The 19,731-nt window shown below is 39.2% G+C and overlaps 1 protein-coding gene across 6 annotated transcripts in view; it reads left to right on the top strand.

Annotated features, from left to right (window-relative positions):
• EFHC2 (EF-hand domain containing 2) overlaps positions 1-18,937 on the top strand; it is a 70,347-nt gene extending 51,410 nt beyond the window's left edge. For 5 of the 6 annotated variants that reach the window (XM_042788812.1, XM_042788811.1, XM_032994480.2 and 2 more), the window contains 4 exons: positions 1,515-1,712; positions 2,316-2,408; positions 9,412-9,517; positions 13,069-18,937. In XM_042788812.1, coding sequence (XP_042644746.1) covers positions 1,515-1,712; positions 2,316-2,408; positions 9,412-9,517; positions 13,069-13,161 — 490 coding nt within the window. In that variant the 3' untranslated portion in view covers positions 13,162-18,937. Of the gene's footprint in view, positions 1-1,514; positions 1,713-2,315; positions 2,409-8,812; positions 8,854-9,411; positions 9,518-13,068 lie in introns of those variants that run through there. The other variant, XM_042788813.1, reaches the window with a different exon arrangement.
• Positions 18,938-19,731: the final 794 nt, after the last annotated feature.

The following is a 19,731-nucleotide window of genomic DNA, read 5'->3' as shown; positions in this document are numbered from 1 at the left end:
CAGTATATAATCACAGTGATGCAGTGCCCTCAAGGGTACCACAAGGTACAGCTCTAATTGCATCAGCAATTATGGTGAAGTTTATTCCTAGTGCAGTTTATCCAGAAGTATTATATATAATTAATCTAATTGTGACTGAAGCACATAGGCCTATGTTGATGCTTGCTGTCAAAAAAAATCCTGTTGAGCAGGAGTTCACCAGAGGCAGACCTTTGGGATCATAATGCCAATGTAATTACACTGAGCTGGGTTTGACAAGAGGCCTTGTAACAGCTGAGGTAACCTACAGTTCAGGCTTGTTCCAGGAGAGCAGGAAGCCTCCTAGGTTTCCTGGTGTACCTTGCTGCTGGTGTTTTCCATCCCTTATATTGTGTCAACATCCAGGACATATGAAGAACTCTGTAATACCTGAAGGCAACTAAGCCCCTCCTGCAGAGACAGTGTGTTCTTTAAAATTAGTCCTTCTCCTCCTCTCCACCAACATAAAGCAGAGGGAGATTGTTCTAAACTGTAACTACTAATCCTGGTTCTTAAACTCCAAAGTTTGTGTCCATTTGCTGATACACTACAAGTTCCTTCAGGAGCTTACCCAGAAATTGCTCCAGCTCTGCTATGGGCAAGAAATTCTTGATATTAACAGGAATGACTAGTCATTCAGTGCCAGCACTGGCCGATCAGATGGGTCTCAGGAACTTCTTCCTTGGATTGATGTGATTTTTCTGAGCAGCAGAAGCAGTCTTGGGAGAGTACATCTCAGGCTCTTCCCTGCATGGGATCCGATTCTCCTCTGACAGTGTCCAAACATAAACTGGTCTTGCTACTGCCTCCTGTCTTCTATTCTTGCCAGGAGGACTTGTGATTACAAGTTGGGTGTAATTTTCTGTCCTCTTTCTGTGACCAATTTCTGTTTCCCTTCACCCAGCTTTCCCCTGAAGGCTACTCATCAGGGCCAGCTTTCACAATGCTTTGTGAAATGTGGCTTGACACTTGATTAATATTCTGTTCTCTGTTGGGATCTTCTGCCCCACTTCTCCTCTGTTGTTAATTCTCTCTCTATTTTATGCAACTATTGTGCATGCTTTCTGTTTACAGATAATTAATCATGTGATGCAGAATGCAAAATGTAATTAGGAACAAAACAGGGTAATACCTTATTAATTCACTGTCTTGTTGGATAGACACAATGACAAAATTAATCTCTGCTAATATTCCATGCCAGTATGGCATCTCTGGTAAAGGCTTCAGGCATGATTATTATGTATTTTTGTATGTATAGCCAACTACTGAGGAAATGTGGACATCCTGCAAAAGTTTAAGAGTTCAGGTAATTTCAATTATACCTCCTTGAACAGATCTGGATTTCAAATTTAAGTAGATACATTCTTTAAAGATCTAAATGCAGCATTTTATAATGGCTGGAATTTATTCCTTTTTTTCCCCCTGAAATTTAGTGGTTATTAACTGTTTTTAACTCCTTTACTTAAAACTAATGTAGTCTGTCTTTTTGTGAACAGAGATTTGATAGTCAGTATCACTGATGGAGAGTTTTCAGAACATGAAATTATGACTCTTGGGCGCCATTATGGTGTGAGAGATCAATATGAAATGGATCTCCACTTCCTCCTTGCAGTGGCTCAAGAACAACTAAAGAAAAATAGCTTTGAGAATTTTGAACAGCTGTCTGCGGTGCTTATATACAATGACCGTGAAAAGTAAGTTTGCTGTATTTGTCCTAAGCTGTTATTTGGGAAGTTCTGCTTCTAAACCTACCTACCTTTCTCTTTGTTGCTGTGCAAATGGTATATTGTGCCCAAAGAATATTATTGGTAATATTAAGCCTCTCTCAGAGCTTCATAATAGACAAGAAAGGGTTAGCCGTTTTGTATCTTTTTTTTATTTTGTTTGTGGACTTTTTATTATAGTTGCTGTACTGAACATTCTCTGACATAATCAGATGCATGTTCACAGGCAAAACACACAGTATTTTAAATCAAAGAAGGAAAATAGTGATTTAAAGGAAAAAAGAAAGGATTTGTAGCTCATTCTTTATATGTCTCATTTGACCTTTTTGTTCTCTGATGTCACAGATAAAGAATCACAGAGAATCACTAAGGTCCTCGGTGTGGGGGAGCCAGGCCCCCATGTGCACTTCAAGTGTCTTGGCTTCTTAATAGCAAAATTTCATAAAACTTTATTTTCTTTACCTCCACCCTGATATTCCTCACATGTTTTCCTATTCACAGCAACATTCACTTTGAAGTAAATCTGGAAAATAACTAATGTACACTTCTCCCCCTCTCTCTCTGTTTGTGTAGATGTGGAGTGCTGCCCCATGAGACATGCAGGACTATTTGCAAGTCCTTTAAGTTGCCACTGGCTGATGATGATCTGCAAGCTTTATTGACCATGTAAGTTAGGGGGAATTAGTATGACCTGCATGCATGGGTGAAAATCAATGCTAAATATCTACTGCAGTTCTTACTGCAGTTCTTCTTACAGTTCTTAAGAATTTGTCATTTATATAATAATAATTTAATGATGCTGATTTTTCTCCCCACACACATGTAGACTTTCATATTTATAGCATATTTATCATCAACTGAGGTGCATCCATCTCAGCAACTTCTCTTAATTTTGTCTGGCCGAGTAGATCATCTGGGTTTTGCCAGAATTCTATGGAATTAGTTTTATGGAAATCAGCAACTGTTACTTACAATTATTAATGAGATTCACTGTTTTTTACATCAGTTGTTTCTGTGTATGTGTAAGGTAAAAGCAATAATCTTATGTAAGCACATTATGTGAGTTTTAAGAAACATACCAAGATGAATACAATCAAATGTCCATGAATCAAGTAGACAACATCAGTAGTAGATAAGAGTTGTCTGTTACTCCTATTAATCTCACCTCAAACATATTCTATGTAATTTTTAAAAAGAAAAAGGAGTGTTGACATGGTTTTGGTATTTTTCCATATCACATTTAATTGTTATGGGGCAGATTGCTTTGCTAGCTGTATTAATGGGAATGGAAGTGAAAAGAACTTGTGTTCAGTGCACTTGTATTAAAGGCTAGAGTTCAGAGTAACCTGTGGTGTTTTGAACACTCATGTCATGTTGACTTTGGTTTTCATGGCCAGATTTTCTGGTCATAGATTTAAATGCATGCTCATTTGTCTCTTCTTTCCCTTGTGGAACATCCTTAAATGTTTTGTCTGTGCTGTCATACTGCAGGAGCAGGTCTTGTCTTCTGTCATTTTTAGATGCTTTCAGGTAGGTCTGCTTCTCGGTTTCATGAGGGATTGCAAACTAAGCATCTGAATTTATCAAATAGCGAAAAGACTCTGGTCAGGCAGAAATGTGGAATCCATTTTAACAAAATATCTTCATACTGCAAACAAGACTTCCTACTTAAATCAGTATCAACAAGACTGCTTTAAGAAGCCTAAAGGGCTATTTTTCACAAAGCCCGTTTCCACACCAAAAACTTCCAGAATAGTTCCCTGCAGTAGCCAAGAAGATGACTTTGGCAATTTGTTTGCTATTCATCACTTCTGACAGTTAGGTTGCAAGCATTAGTCATCAGAAGCATGTCTGAATTTTAGCATTAATCTAAAACTCATTTTTAAGAACTCCCACTAAGCTGCCCAGCACAAAAAGTGTTGGAGGACAATTGACATCCTGTACTAGACAAGGGGTACTCATAGTTTCCACTTCATAAAGGCTGAAATTGAATAGATGCAAAGACAAGGGACTGGAGGTTTTCCTTTATGTACTAATTCAATGCTGATGAAAAACAGACAAGCCTGACACATCATAGACTCCAGAGACGTGTTTATTGTTTGTGAATTTATACCAGAGAAATCTTTTGTGAGATGAACCTCTTCTCTCCTGAAGAGTCTCAGTGTAGGTGGTTAAAAAGAAAAAGCCCAGTACATTATGATAAAAATTAGAGATAAGTTTAGAAGACAAGGAGGAGACTAAGGGCTGGATTTCACTCAGCTTTAGCCAGGTACCCATGACAGCTGAATTAGCATTCAGCTGCTGTAGGTTCTTTCTGTAGGCGATGGAGGAGGAGAGAGTTATCTTCTCAGCCTGTAAAAGAGCTGGATTTCTAAATTACCATCCATTTTCCTTTGTTTCTAAGGGGGGCTGTGGCCAGCCTGTATTGCAGATTTCTGTATGAGAAGGGTGTGAAGCTGGGCCTCAGAAATCAGTGTGAGAAGTACTTCATATGATAAAGTGCTATGTGTAGTGCCAGTTCTAAACTACAATATCAGCTGCTTTGAAAGATGGCAGTTTATGTGGTGAGTCACTGAACTGCAGTGTGCAGTTGGCACTGCTTGGTAAGTTTATTGTTTCTTGAGGGTGCAGAGTCAGGGAAAGATTTTTTTTTTTTTTTTTTTTAAGTCTATTTAATAGGAGTTAATTTCCAGTAATCTGGAAATCAAAGAATAGAATTATCTGAATGAGATTTAGACTTTTCCTTTCCTCTTGCTTCCAGTAGTTTTCTTTGAGACTGAAGAATCATGAAACAGAAGAACAGTCTCACTCCAGGGGAGTATGCAATTCAGTGTGGGCAAAGTTTGTCAACAATAATCCTTCTGTTTTTGTTTGTTTGTTTGTTTGTTTGTTTGTTTTTTTTGTTGTTGTTTTGTTTTGTTTTGTTTTTTTTTAATGAGGAAGCATGTAGTTTTGTGTCCATTGATGTTTCTGAAGCAAGTGGTGGTGGTGTTCCTACTGTGTGTATCTGTATTTGTGAAGGAAGAAAGTGGTACAATAAAAATTGTTGGATTGATTCCCACAAAATCAGTATATATAGTTAATGCACTAGCTGGACCCTATTCAGCTATAAAATGACGCTAGGCAGTGTGATCAGATAATAGTTGAAGACTGAAGCTATATGTTTATTCAGCTTTGCTATATGAGATTAGGTGGCAAAGACTTTCTGTAGGACTTAATGGTTCTATTTTTCCCTTTTGAAAGGTAATACTCTTAAAATATTTATTATTTACATTTGTAAATTATACTGCAATGATCTGTCATTTTTTAAAAGCATGAGATGGGACTAGAAGTTATTGTCTGATTTTTGTGGTCACCTCCAGATGACCCAAGACTTTGTTTACTGTACCAAAGACCATTCAGTTTCCACAGAGTGCAGGGAGAATTAGCACAAAGGCTGAGGTTTGATAAGACTCTTTCATATTGTCTGTCTAGGGTAAATTTATATTTTTAATTGTAGGATGGTGAAATAGTAGGATTTAGGTACCCAACAATGTGTCCATTTTTCTAACTTACCTGGGCTGGTTTATTAAAAAGTATTTCCTTTCTCCATCAGTATTTTCTCAGGGCAATACAGACTTCTAATCACAATCTGTTAAGCAATGCAGATGGTACACAATTGTTTCTTCCAGAAAATTACAGTAGTAATTATAAACATTTCTTTAAATTTATGCAAGCATAGTGAACAATTATAGTTTGTTTAATAAATAAATGTTGCTAAAGTGCTTAAGTAATGAATTCATTTTTTTTTTTCTGTTGTATTTATTTACTACAATGCTAAATGTATGCTAACAAGGACTTAAAATGATGTAGTCCTTTCTCAGAGGATATATAAGCAGCTGGCAGATAAGGAAAGAAAAAAAAGGAGGGAAGAAAGAGTGGATGACAAGTTTACAAGTATTACACATTGCTTGTTTCACATTAGTTTAGTTGTTAAGCTTATGTCCCTGTTTTTAAAAATATGTCTTTTAATTTGTCTTAAAAGCAGCTGTATAGCTCTTCACCTCTCTGAAGTACCAGGGTGAGACTGTTGGACTCTGGGCGGGGGGAGCTTGTTTTTTTGAGAAAGTTAATTGCTGTTGTCTCAGGTATCAGTGCCTGATAACAATAGGCCTCCTACATGGTCATCCCAGTTCTCAAGTCACTAATAGGCCAGGCCAGGCCACTCCTGCCTGCTCAGCTTTTCACTGGTTTGTGGCTGGGTCATAATATTTTACCTAGTTGCCTACCTATAATGTTTTTTTAGGGCTATCGTATTTCGGGAAGTAACCCCTCTTCCTGCTACTGGAAAGCAAGGATCCCTGGTAGCAGTAGCAAGACTGGAAATGGTCACAAAATCATTCTCCTGCACTCTGTCATCTGCTCATTACCTTTGATGCCTGAGACTCCCTATGCCATCTGCGATGAAAAGACTCTCTAGCATTAATTTGTGGATCTCTTAAAAGAAATTATTTCTGTTATTCAGTAGTCTGTTGAAGAACTGATGATTCAATTTATAGTTGTTCAAGACATGAATAGAAGTATACACAAGATGATAGCCATTACTTAATGCATACTGATCAGTTGCATAGACTTACCTGTGCTTGCTGTTTTAAATCTGTTCATATAAGCGGTTTATGACAATTTAAGTGTACATCTGTGTTACAGAGAGACTTTCAAACAGGCTGAAGAATCTCAACATTTTCTCTAAGGTTAAAGCAACATGATGCGTCTCCTCTATTATTATCAGATTAACTTCTTAATAAATGTTACTCAAAACTAAGGAATTAAAAAAACTCTGCATGTACCTTAACTTTTCACATAAATGTTTGGGTTACAGCTTTCTTGATGGGAAAGAAAGAATATTTTGAGTAGCCTTTATTCATCCTTGGGAATGGTCATAATGTGATTTAACCAGATTTTTTGCATATCTGGAGTTTTTCATTATGAATATATTTTTAGAAGCAGAAATGTGCTATTATTTTTAGAAACAGAAATGTGCTATTATTTCTGTAATGTTAAAGAAAAAAAAGCTCTGCAAACTGTGATAAGGATGGGGGAGTGGCTTCCATAGTCTAAAATCACAAGCATTGGTGAAGTCATAGGGCAAAACTGAAGAGAAGCATGGTTTGAAGAGATCTTTGTTGCATCTTGATAAGACAAATCTAATTTCCTTTCCTGAAGAGCACTGCCAGTTTCAGTCATATTAACTCCAGCCACTGAAATGTATGACATCTCTGTCCTAATAATGCACAAATTGATAACATCTCCTCAGTCCATCTGGATACTCTCTGCCAAATTGCAAGTGTATGCTTTTAGTAGATTGATACAATAAGTCATAGCAGGAAAGAGATCTAAAGAGTAGATTTATTATTTTTTTCTTTCTGGATTATTCCAGAGTAATATTTTAAGCTGCTTTCTGTAACTATTTAAATAGGGAATTTAGGATTTCCTCTGTCCATGTTAAAATCTTTGGTTATAGTTAACTTCATGCCCATGTTGTCATCTCAGTTTGCTAATGCTGTCACATCAAAGGACTTTTCTTCATGTTAATGTTTGTTGAAAGCAGAAGCAATGCTTTCCTTGAAATCATTGCCTCAACATAAAGTTTAAGTAGTTACATGCCTTCACTTGTTCTTTATTTAAAAGTCCTGCTTGTACAGTTCTGCATCTTGGCAGTAGACCTAATCTTTTGACTTCACAACAAGCGAAAGACAAATGCATATATAGTAAAAGAAAAAAAAAAAATTATTGTCATGGTAGTTCTGGAATTCAGAATCTGTGCGCCATATTTTTTTTCCAAGAGGTATAAGCTTTTCTATTGTCTTCCTACTTCTAATGCAAAGCTCCTTTCTTTTCCCAATTGCCACCTGCAAAAAACCTGAAACAGACAAGAACCCCCTAGAAGTGGGAATGATAATTTTCTTGGCTATTGGATATATCCCCCAAAAGTAAGGCTTTATGAAAATCTTAACTTGTGTCTCAGCTATTATAAAGAAGCAGTCTATCATTGGAGGGTTTCTCATGGCAATGTTTTAGGCTCCTCTTTAATACTAATAACAGTAGCATTCTTTTCTGACTTTGCTTTCATCTTCAACATAACTCAATGTACTTAACATTACAGTTTATCGCTAGCATCTCTGTTTATAGATCTCAGTATATTTTTTTATCTCTCCTGCTGACTATTAAATGAAAGGTGTGGGGGGAGGAGGAGAAAAGGATGAGTTGCAGTTTATTGCAGTTTATTTTTGTCACTAGATTTATTTCTTCTCTTCTCTGATACTTTTTTCCCAGTTTGTACTGTAAATTTTCCCTTAAAGTACCTTCATGCTTCATTTTTACCAGAACCCCCTGCAATGGTTTAAAAGTTTTGAGGCTTATGTTTTGTGCAGTGCTATTTCTTTAAGGACAAGATAAAATGGTTTTCTGAAAGACTTGTTTCCTGGAGATGATCTTGCTCCTGTACAGTAGTTATTTGTCTCACCAGATTACAGAAGACAATTGTTTAACCTGGTGTTTCCCACCAAAGAATAGGTATTGAGTCTCGCTAGTTGTCTATGTCTCTCCACAGACCCCAGTGAGGCAGACACTTCCAGGGTGTGCTTATATGCCTAAACCAGGTCCCTCTTATGTGTAGGTAGTGTTAGGTGAGACAGATATCATTCACAGAAACTGATAGTATTTATAGCAGAGCCATTAAGCTGTTCATTTCAAGAACAATTTGCACGGTAAGTTCAGCTTGCAGATATCTTTCAAGCATTTGACTAGTCCCACTGAAATAACAGTGGTTCACAAGTGCCTTAATCACTTAATCAAGTGTTTTGCTGAATTATGGACTTTTTCTTCTGAAGCTGCTTCATCCAAATCAATGGCAGAAGGATAACATGGCTTACAAGTCTGCTCCCATGGGGTTTATCAGTGCAGGTTAATGATTTTAGACATTTGAGGGAGGGAGATAGCATGTTCCACATGTACCTGTAGACCTTAGTTGGCAGCGTATATATCTTCAATCATTTAGGGGACCCTGACACAAATATATATTTATTCCATAGAAATAAAGAACAATGCCATAAAGCAACTACCAAATGATAAGGTATGTGATTTTTAAATCTGGCTATTATTTGAGAGCTCTGTGTTTGCAATTATAAATTGATCCCGTGGTGTGTACAAACAGCATTTTTGAAGGATTGCTTATTTTCAGAAAATGACTGTAGAAGCCATATAAAGCAGAACAGTTGTGTTACAGCACAGCGCTCTTGTATCATTTTACCTGTTTCTTTTCTACACAAAGGAATCATACACTGATTGTCCCAACTCCACGTTTGTCACCAATTGCAAGATCACAGTGTTGGAAAAGGTTCAGCAATGCTTCAAAAGTAAAATGAAATAGTTGAAATGCAATAAACCTTAAAGAAGTTGAATTGTACTATAAAAGACAATAATAAGGTATAAGAATATGGAATAGTATGCATAATATAGAAGTCCGGACAGTTTGGGAGTGTTTTTTTTTGTACTCCTGACACTGTTTGGTAGTAAAGGAATAAAAAATTATTATCCAAAAGGTAATGTTTTAGCATGCTGTGGATAAAATGATACAACATCGTTAAAAATTTCCTTTAACCTTGAGTAATCTTATGGATATTCTGCTTAGGTTTGAAGATGACCATAAGCAAGTGGAATATAAAAAGTTTGTGGATGGGCTGAACTGGAAAAAGAATCAAATCCCTGCTTTCCAGACAATAAAGATTCCTCTCAAGGTAAAACCAGTGTATCTGAAAAAAAGAAAGAATAGTACAGTACATTGATACAATTTGTCCATGTCATGGTTTGAGCCTGGTCGGCAGCCAAACATCACACAGGCGCTCACTCCTCCCTTCTCCTCCAGCGATGAGAAGGGACAAATGAGCCAGGCTTGGGATTTGAGATAGGACTGGGAGGGGCAGATCACCCGTTATGGTCACGGGCAAAAGGCAGACTCCTTAGGGGAAGAAGAAAAGGAACATAGATTTATTACAGACACTAACAACAACACATAACAGAGTAGGACAGTGTGAAGCATTGCCACATCTTGAGAACACCTTCCTCCCACCCCTCCCTTCTTCCCAGGCTCAGTTCTGCTCCCAATATCTCTACCTCCTCCCCCAGCGGCGCAGGGGCAGGGAATGGGGGCTGCAGTCAGTGCTGATGTTTCTTCCGTCTTCTGTGGGGGGAGCTTCTGGAACTTCTTCCCCTTGATCCATTGTGGTCCCCCTCTCACAGGAGACAGTCCTCCACAAACTTTCTCCAATGTGAGTCCCTCCCACGGGCTGCAGTGTTTCATTACACTGCTCCGATGTGGGACACCAACATTCTCCAACTGGATTCCCTCCCACAGCTGCAGCCCTTCCCAAGTTGCTCCGGTGTGGGACACCCCTGCACGCTGTAATCTTCCCAGTGCCAAAATACAACAGCAAGGCTACCTTTTCCCACAAGACCCCGGCCTTCTTCGAGCACAGCACCTTGATTATGCAGGCGAAAAACACAGGCCATAAATCAGTGTCTGCTCCACTGTAGATCTTCATGGGTGGCAGGGAGGGGCTGCTCTGGTGTCTCACCACAGGATACAGGGGGGTCTCTGCTCCAGCACACCTCCCCCCTTCTTTCTTCCTCCGTTCCTCCACTGACCTTGGTGTTCACACAGCTGCCACAACTCCTCCTCACAAGTCCAACTCCTCCTCACACCGTCCCTTCTTAAATACGCTATCGCAGTGGCACAGGTGATTGGCTCAGTTTTGGTGCAGAGGTGGAGCTGACTTGGAGCTGGGGGAGTTTCGTGAAGCTTCTCACAGGGGGCCACCCCTATAGCCCCCTCCCCTGCTACCAGAAAACCCACCACTCACTCAAACCCAGGACAGTCCAACTTTAACATGACTTCTTTGTCCAGTAGAGACCACAACAGTTTTTGTATTTGCATATTTGTGGCTGTTTTCTTCAAGTAATGACTTTTTTTTTTTTTTTTTCTGGGAGGTTTAGAATGAAGCAAAGAAATCAAATGGGGACGAAGAGCCTTTTAACACCCCCATGCCTAATAGTTGTAACATATCCGACGTTTTTCTAGAAGGGAAAAAAAAGAGAAGGCGAAACAGGTGTATTTGTCCATGAACAATGGGCGTGAATACCACTTCACCCACAAATATCGTTGTCAAACGTCAAACAATCTGTTCGCTTGCTGAGATAGTCAGGAAATACTTTAAAGTCCACTGACACTGCAGAAAATAGCTATGTATTTTTTATAACGCCATAGAAACTTGTACATAATGCACCACCTCACTGGTAGGCGTACAGCAAGAGCAGTATTGATAGATCAACTTTGTATATCTCCACTAGCCTGCTACTTAGGGTAGATAAAAATGTGGTATCAAAAAACTGCAGAGATTAATCTGGTTTTGCCATCTTGTGCTGAATGGAACATTTTGAAATAGATAGTGCATAAAGCAATTATGCTGATTTTTAAAAACTTCATAACAGATAAACCTGAAGCCCTTCTGCCAACACGTAGTTTTGCAGGTCTGGCCTAGCCAACGTGTTGCTACGCTTGTACAGAATGTGTTTGATTGTATCCAGACCGTTTAGAGACATAGCATTCCTTTAAATTCAAGTTCAGCAGTGACATAGTTTAAACCAATATTCTTCAAGTGTTATGCTATTAACCTGACTTCTCTTTTTTACTTGGCTTTCCAGTTCCTTCTTCTGTAGCATCTCAAACTGTCAATGATGTCTAATGAGAGCCCAATGCTGCCTGTTTGCTTTCCATGGTGGTTTATTTTTCATTTTGTCATTGAGAAGAATTTTTCCATCTTGTACAGATAAAATCAAAGCCCTTCCATGTGTTTTATACAGCAGTCCTGTGGTTTAAAGTGTGCATTAGGTTTTGTTCAGTAGATATTCTTTGTTTTTACTGAAGAATTCTGTGCTTAAGTTATAACTCAATATTTAAATAATGATCGCTTGCACGAGATTATGTCAGGATAAGATGCCTCCTGAGCCTCAGCACCACAGAAACAAAGAGAAGGTCAGAGCTTGTGCCTGGGGTATTTTTGCCTTGAAGATGGTGCTAAGCTGTGTACGAAAAAGCAAGAGTGAAAGAAGCAGAGGCATGGATACTTTTGCTGTTGAATGTGTTTGACTGTTCTTTTCCTCTCACAAGGCGGCTAATCTAGCCATTGACCATGACATGATTTTGGCAGGTGAGGAAAGGAGATGGCTCCTTCAGGGTGAAGTTGGGGTTCAAGTGGTGATGGAACCAAGAGGCAGCCTTCACAAGTTGAAGGCGTGGAGGAAAAAGTGTTTGTGAAACAAGCAGGAGATTAAAATGGGCATTTGTGGTGAAATGTGTGTTCTGATCAGCATAAGAGATGAGGTTTTGTCTGGGTATGAAGAAAACATTATCTTTGCTTGGAGGAGAGCCAGTGGTTGGGCTTTCCAGGAGTGGCAGATGCCTAAGAGCCCCAGTTAAGAACAGTACCTAGAGTTATGGGAGGAAGGTTACAGCTGACATCAAAAAGGAAGAAAGGACATCAATAGAAATTATAATCAGTCATCGTCATGCTGCGATAATTAGTTCTTCACCAGCTCCAAAGCCTTGCTGTAACTGTCATACTGACATATAGCACTGTTTTTAATGAACTGTGCCCAAATTTGTGCCAGTATAGTTTACTGACTTTTATTGACTTTTATTATTTTGTTAGTTACCTGCAATACCTAGGCTATCTTTGGTATAGTACAAGAATATTTTAATGAAGAGATCAATACAAAATGGAAAAAAGACAGAGAAAGGAAGGGATTTAAATCTTGTTCAACTTCAGAATCCAGTTGTCATACTGTTCATGACTTACCATGAATTAACAGCAGTATTTTGGGGCTACAATACCTGTATTTGACAAATAGATTTCAGCAACAGAGTTGTGCTTATTTAGCTGACTTTTTTCTTCTTTCTCATCTCATTATTTTGTATGAATTTTTGGTGATGAGACATAGATGACTTTCAAGACTTTCACATATAAGCATTTTAATGAAGAAAGTATAGCATTGTTTAATTTGAAAATATCTGCAAAAGTGCTAATGATAGAAAATATTTTTAATAAAATATTCTGCGAGACTGATAAAAATGTGCATGTAGCAATTTTTTAAGAGGACGTACTATATAAAGGTCCACTTTTTCACAGATCTATGTGTGGAAATGAAGCAGCTCATTCAATCTTATGTTGACCAGCTTTTAATTATTCTTGTTTTCATTATTCTAAGATGTTCTCTGGGTTACTAATTTCAGGATGAAGATGACTGGAGCAGACAACCATCCTTTGCTGTGAAAGGGATCAAATACTTACCTCTTCTGGATGATCTGTTTGGCAAGGAAGAATAATCTGATCTATGCAAGGCACTGCTTTTGGATTAGTGTTTCAGCTCCAAAGCTTACTTAGATACTGAAAACATTCCTTGTAAAACAAAAAAAATCAGATATAGGTTTTATTGAATTTAATTTCTTATTCCAACATAGATATATACTTTGTGTATTTTTGTAACTCCTGCTAAATCAACAGCACTCTTTCATACTTATACAAGCATGATTAAATGTGTATCTAATCTTTATGTCTGATTATATGGAGAAGTTACAAGTATTGAGAAATCTTTGAGTCAAACAGAGCAAGACCTGGCTGATCCTGCTTTGTTCTGCAAAAAAAAGGTTGTTGGATGATCTCTTAAAATACTAGATTAGACTGTTTTAGCACAATAGGGTAATTCCATTCCAATTTCCTCTCTTTTTCTTTAGCTTTTATGTCTGTCTTTTTGTTATATTCCTGTGGTGATACTTAAGTACTGTTTGTGTCAAAGTTTGTTATTTTATGGAGGAAATACTAGCAAGGTTTTAGCACAGTATAAAGTTGCTCTGGTATCAGAGGTAATTATAGCCTTCCAGTGTAGAAGTAAATATTTTGCAGGCATGGCATGGAAGCTATCAGTTCTTGCTTTTTGTTCTAAATGTGACTCAGATCAGTAGCCGCCCAAGTTTACTTGGGTGAGACATATATGAATAGAAGGTGTTTCAGAACAATTTTAGCGTGCAGAGTTCTTGCAGTGGTACTGTACTTGCCCTTTGAAAATTAATTGATGCCCTTCCCTTTGCTCAAAATTGTGATGACTAAATTGAGTTCCTGTTAGCATTTTCTTTTTTTGCCCACTCAAAGCCGTGATTAGATCTGAATTTACTGCAGGGGTTTGTGAGGGAAGTAATTACCCCAGTTTAAAGAATGGAAGAGCTGAGGTGAAGAGAGGGGAGCTGACTCATCCACCGCTATTCCAGAGGGGAAGGGGAAGAGGTGTGAGCCAGCACACCTCTGCTGGTGGCTGGGAAACTCACACATTCAGTAGCATGAGAACCCTGCTCTTTCTGTAATCTGCAATTACAATTTGGGGAGGGAAGTCTTTCATTTAGAAGGTTGAGAATTCAACATATTTAAATCCCCAAACCGAGGGAACGACAGTAGTTCAGAGAATAACTTAATTCAGTAAATCTGTATCTCTTTGGAAATGCGAAGTTCCTTTTTAGAATTATGATTCCATTTAGAAATATCTTGCTTCACTTTTGCATGATAGCGTAAATGACATTTGTAATTGTATGTCTTCTCTCTAGCCCCCCTGGCTCCTGAGAAGAAATTATTTTCCCTCCATATGGCAAAATATGAAGCTTTCATCATCTTTTTACCTTTTTTTGTCAGCAAAAAATGACTCGAGGCAAGGCATAGTTTGTGTGTGTTGCTGCTACTTAGGAAAGCATTTGCAATAAAATGGGTAAATGATGGTCTGTGTCCAGGAGGTCAAAAAGAAAACTCTGAAAACCTGTTAAAGTGCTCCAAGTTGTTGACAAGACCATGCACTGCTTTTTGATCCAAAAGAAGAAAATGTTTTCTTGCATGGCAAGGAAAATGTCTGACCACAGGGATAGTGGCAGGAGCCAAAACGATGATAACTTGCATTTGAAGCTGGTTTGATGAAGGTGAAGATTTTTAAAACATGCTGCCAAGATCGAGCTTGACACTTTAAATGAATGCAGTTGCTCTTGTAAGTTTTCAGTGTTCCCCAGACTTCAGAAGGGTATGTTTGTTGTGGAAATCTTGTACAGCCAAGGGTTTCCAAGAAAGATTGAACATTTAGAATTTCCCAAGTAGCTTTTGGAGATGGAAAATTCACTTCAGTTTGTTTTCCTTTATGTGTATAGGACAAAGAGGAACCTCTCTTCAGAAAAAAAAAAAATTGTACAAAAAGTATAATTTCTTATAATTTCATGTGGAACCCTGTGTATAGGTCTGTTCAATTATGGTCTGGTCTGGTCATGGTCAAGAGAGGTGACTGCAACCTGGAACCAGTGCAGAGAGGAACTAGAAAGGTGACCAAGAGAGTGGTGGTAAGAAAGGAGACAAAAGGCACTTGGCTTATTTAGTGAAATAAAATGAAGTCTCAGAGAGAATATGACTTCTCTCTGTAAATACTTTATGGCCAGGTAAAGAGAATAATCTGTTTCGGTTAGGAACATTGGTAGTCTATGAACAAATGGTTCTAATTTGCCATGAATAAATTTAAGCTGGACAACAGAAGGTAGTTTCTCACTTCTAAACCTGTCTCAAACAGCCTTCCAAGACTGAAGTACTCAGTTTTAAGGTTGAGGTGGGTCATCTGATGACAGTAACTTTAGGGTGTTTATTAAATACTCTGCTGAATTAGTATTCTCACGTCTCTCCTTTTTTTCCCATGCATCTTGCATAACGCTGACGAGCACAAAAGGATCTCCTAGGAGCAGGGTAGACAGGGCCTGAAAAATATTTTCAGTGCTTGTCACTGTGCTCACAGTGTGTCATATGCTGTGGTCTGATGTGTTATAAACACTTTTCACCAGGTTTTCTTTTTTACAAGCAGCAGTGCTTCCAGAAGGGAAAGCCCTAGCCAATGAGCAGTCCAATAATACTCTTTGTATAATGTGACTTACAGCATATGCTGCCCAGAATATTTCAACCTCTCCTGTAATCCTGCCACCAGCTTCTTCTCTCTTTTCACATTGCTGATGAGGGGCCTGAATGAAGACAATACCACAAGATTATGTTTCAAGATGGCAGGAGGCCACAGCTTTAAAGCATGCAGCGCATAAAGGGGAAGGCAGCCCCCACAGTTGCCGTTAATCTCAGCTCTCGATCTCTGTAGGGGAGCCAAAGATATCTTCTTTCCGCAACTATCTGTGCTGTCCACGGCAGAAGAGATTCACATTACAGTACCGGCTCCCCATCCCACTGCTGGGGTCTGCTGTGTGTTCGGTGTTAATTTTTATTTCCTCAGCTTGGCATTTGAGAATAAGAGGCTTCAAGTTCTCTAGAGTAGCTGCTGCTGCTGCTGCGAGCAAATGGCAGGCTGCGAATGGCAGAGGACCATGTACAGGTGGGGCGCTGGCTGGCTCGTGGCCTCGCATCATCTTCCCCTCCTGTCCAGGTCAGAGGGCCTGCTCTGGTCACCCGCAGGTGTCCCCCTCGGATGTGGCAGCCACAAGCAGCCATAGACAATCCGCGGACAAAATTAAAGTGCCTCACCGGGCAGTATTTTCCTGTGTCCTGCCCAATTTACAGGCATCTACTGTAGTTTTCTAGACAGAGCCATTTGTACCAACATCAGAAGTTCACCTACATAAATGAAAAGATGTCAAAATCCTCCTGCATTTGTGTCCTTCATGCACTGATGGGAGTTGATCCTACTTCGTGGCAGGAAAGATCTTCATAGAAAAAGTTTCGGCCCAGTTGACTCCTGTGTTTGCTCTCTCTGTCTTGTCCTTTTAGCCCAGGAGACATTTCTGCCTCCCAAAGGTGCAGTTTTTGTAGGAAAACTGAGGAGAGCCCAATTCCACAATAACCAAAATATTGAATGTTTTCAGTCACATGACAGCATTCAGAGAACAGCAGCCCATATATCACTAATAGTAATTCACTGGTCTCTTGCTTGTTGGACATTTCTGTGTGTTCCTATGATTTGGGACATGGAACTCAGAAGAATTTTCCAGTTTTTAACATTTTGTAGTCATATGTAGGTTATTCAGTGACATGAAGGGAAACATTAGTTCTTTAAGCAATAATGTCCTGTACCCTCAGTAACTTATCTGTTGCATATTTACCTACAGCATTTCTTCCTTTTTGAGGTGGACTGGCCAACAAGCTCCAGTACAAGGAAAAAGACAAAGCAGCATCATGTTTGTGAAGAAGTCACAATATCAGGAGGAAAAAATGCAAAAATCTAGCTTGCTCAGATTTTTAAAATTAATTTTATGTTTTGGAGGGCCGTATAGATAACATTTGAGAGAAAAGTATCTTGAAAGAAGACTTTCTAAAGTTACTGTTTGGTCTGAATTTATTTCTTCTTGTTGTTTGTTTAGAGTGATGACTCAGACCCCGTCAGAAGCAGTGGTCAAACAAGGCAGATAGAGGAGTGCGGGAAGTCTTGTGTCTAATACACAGTTTCCAATATAAAGTTTAAAACCAGTGAGGGAGCATAACCATGATGAGGAAGGAAGTTAATATAGATATAGTATATTGAGTTTATAGATTGAATATATAAACTCCTTCCCTGCACAGCTGGTCATTTCTGAATCATCTGGAAGCTTCTTCTGGTATGTATTACACACAAATAAACTAGCTATCCTTATCTGCCCTTCATCCTAGCCATCTGTCTTCTTTGCTCTCCTCTTTCGTCAGGCTAGTTTCATATTAAGAACTATGAACAAAGAGAAGTAAAGAATCTGATTCACAAACTTCTCAGAAATCTGATGCAGATCCCTGGCAAGCAGCATGGTGGGTTGATGTGTAACAGCAAAAATTCGTAGTATTACCTAACAGTACTTGAGAGAGCTCCCACTTTCAAAGTCAAATCTGTCAGGAGAATGGCATTGTCTTGAAAGACAAGAGGAAGACCTTTCGCAGAGCTGCTGTGGTGCAGGTGGGATGCAGCCTCCTCTAAACTAGCAGGAGGTTTATGGGTGAGACTTACGTCCCTTGCCTGCAGATGTCTGCACCTGCATTAGCTCTCTGGATCCCTTCCTCGCCGATGGAAGTGCAGTGGGCACCTCTGGCAAGTGACTAGCCTACAGGAACGTCTACAGGAGGCCTGTTACCTGTACACTGCTCCTCCCTCTCCGCTGACTGTGAAGGGGTGTAAGAAGACCAGCTAGATGGGGATGTTTGCACTGCTGTGGGGTGAGATGAATCCCGCCCTTAGGGTCCATCAGCATTGCTAGAGGAGCGCTGAGGTCAAATGTGGTGACCACTTGGCTGCACCCCACCCTTGGCGCAGGTTGCAGCCGTGCTGGAGTGAGAACAGGACGTGTAGGAAGGGCTGAGCTTCAGCCAGCTGGGGGTAGTCTGGGTTGAGCTGGGCAGACCAGGCAGCGGAGACTGTGAGTCCACACTACGTGCTGAGTGTGTGTGTGATCCCTCTCATGGGATATTTTGGAGCTTAGGCTGAGCAGAGACTTGGCGCCATGCTTAGCAGGTGGACCTGACTATGCTCCATTAGCTTGACTCAGGCTCTGGCCAGTGTCTCTTGGCCAAATTTCACTCCAGCTAGGTAAACAGGAAAACCTGGCTTGATACAAATGGAACTATGATTACTCTTGTTAGACCGCTCTGAGAATCTAATTTATCAAAGCATTTAAGCATATGCATAAGGCCGTCCCTTTTGCACAAAGCCACTCAAGTGTGTGCATGCGGCTTGCTAAAATCTGTCAAATGAAGCACTGGTGGAAATGCTTTCCTGACAAAGAGGAATTCTTAATTTGAGGAATTTAGGAATTAAGTCATTGTAGTAAAAAACCCCACCATACGAGAAGGTAGCAGTGAAAGGAGGTAATATAGAATTGTCTGGACATTTTTATACAGGCTATATATTGTGTGTTGTTATTGTAGTTCTGCACTATAAGCTAGCAATTAGCAATTAAATTCCCATTATGGGATCATGTTGGTAATTGAGATAAACTGTAAGTGTGTAACTGTTTTAAACCTTTCTTTTAACTAACCCAAATACTGTAGTACTTATATAATTTAGAGATAATATGCCCATTAGTAGAGTTTATGACTCAATAAACAGCTCCCACAAGTTCATAAAAGCCAAAAGCATAAACTCTAGGACTATTAATGCAATAGAAATTCTGTGCCTCCCTCTTTTCTTGGTGGTCTAGATAGAGCAAAGGGAAATGCTATCTCAGAAAAAAAACATTTATTCTGGCTATATAAATATAAATGAATTGTCTTAAAACCCATCTGGAAATTTCCTCTCCTCCCCGTGTCCCAGGTGGTCTGGCAACTGTGATGCATTCTGCTTTTGTCTGCAGGCAAGAGCAAGAGTTCCCATTTGAAATCATTTACATGAAAGGATTGCATGTAAAAGTGCTGGTGGTATCCTGACCCTGCCCTTCCCTTTTGGAGAAACAGGAACAAAATCTTCGCTAGATCTGGGTTTCAGTGTACTTTTCGATTATTATTATCATCATCATCATCATCATTATTAGTATTATTATTAAATATTATTATTAATAATAATTGTTAATAAAGGGAAAGCCTCATTGAAGTGCCTGGACCTCTCAGTTTTTGAGCCTCTCTGCTGCTAACATTTTTGCCCCGTTTTGACAGCTAAATGGATTTTAGGGAAGAGCATCTGCTTGCCTGGAGGTTAAAGCAAGCAGAGCTTTTGTAGCTCAAACCTCTTTCCATTTGGAGCTGAGGGAAGTGATTAATTAAGCCATTTGCAACAGAAAATGAACCCTTTCATTTGTCCAAAAGAGCTTTATCTCGAGGTGCCCTTCTGCTTAGCAACTCATTGCACAAAAAACCACCTCTATCTGGTCACTTTGCTGCTGAAGGACATTTCTTCCCGTGTTGTTAAAATCATATTGTTTGAGTTCATCAAA

This window comes from Tyto alba, unplaced genomic scaffold (assembly GCF_018691265.1).
Source record: "Tyto alba isolate M040663 unplaced genomic scaffold, T.alba_DEE_v4.0 Super-Scaffold_14, whole genome shotgun sequence".
NCBI classification, from domain to species: Eukaryota; Metazoa; Chordata; class Aves; order Strigiformes; family Tytonidae; genus Tyto; species Tyto alba.
This window is presented reverse-complemented; position numbering and strand designations above follow the sequence as displayed.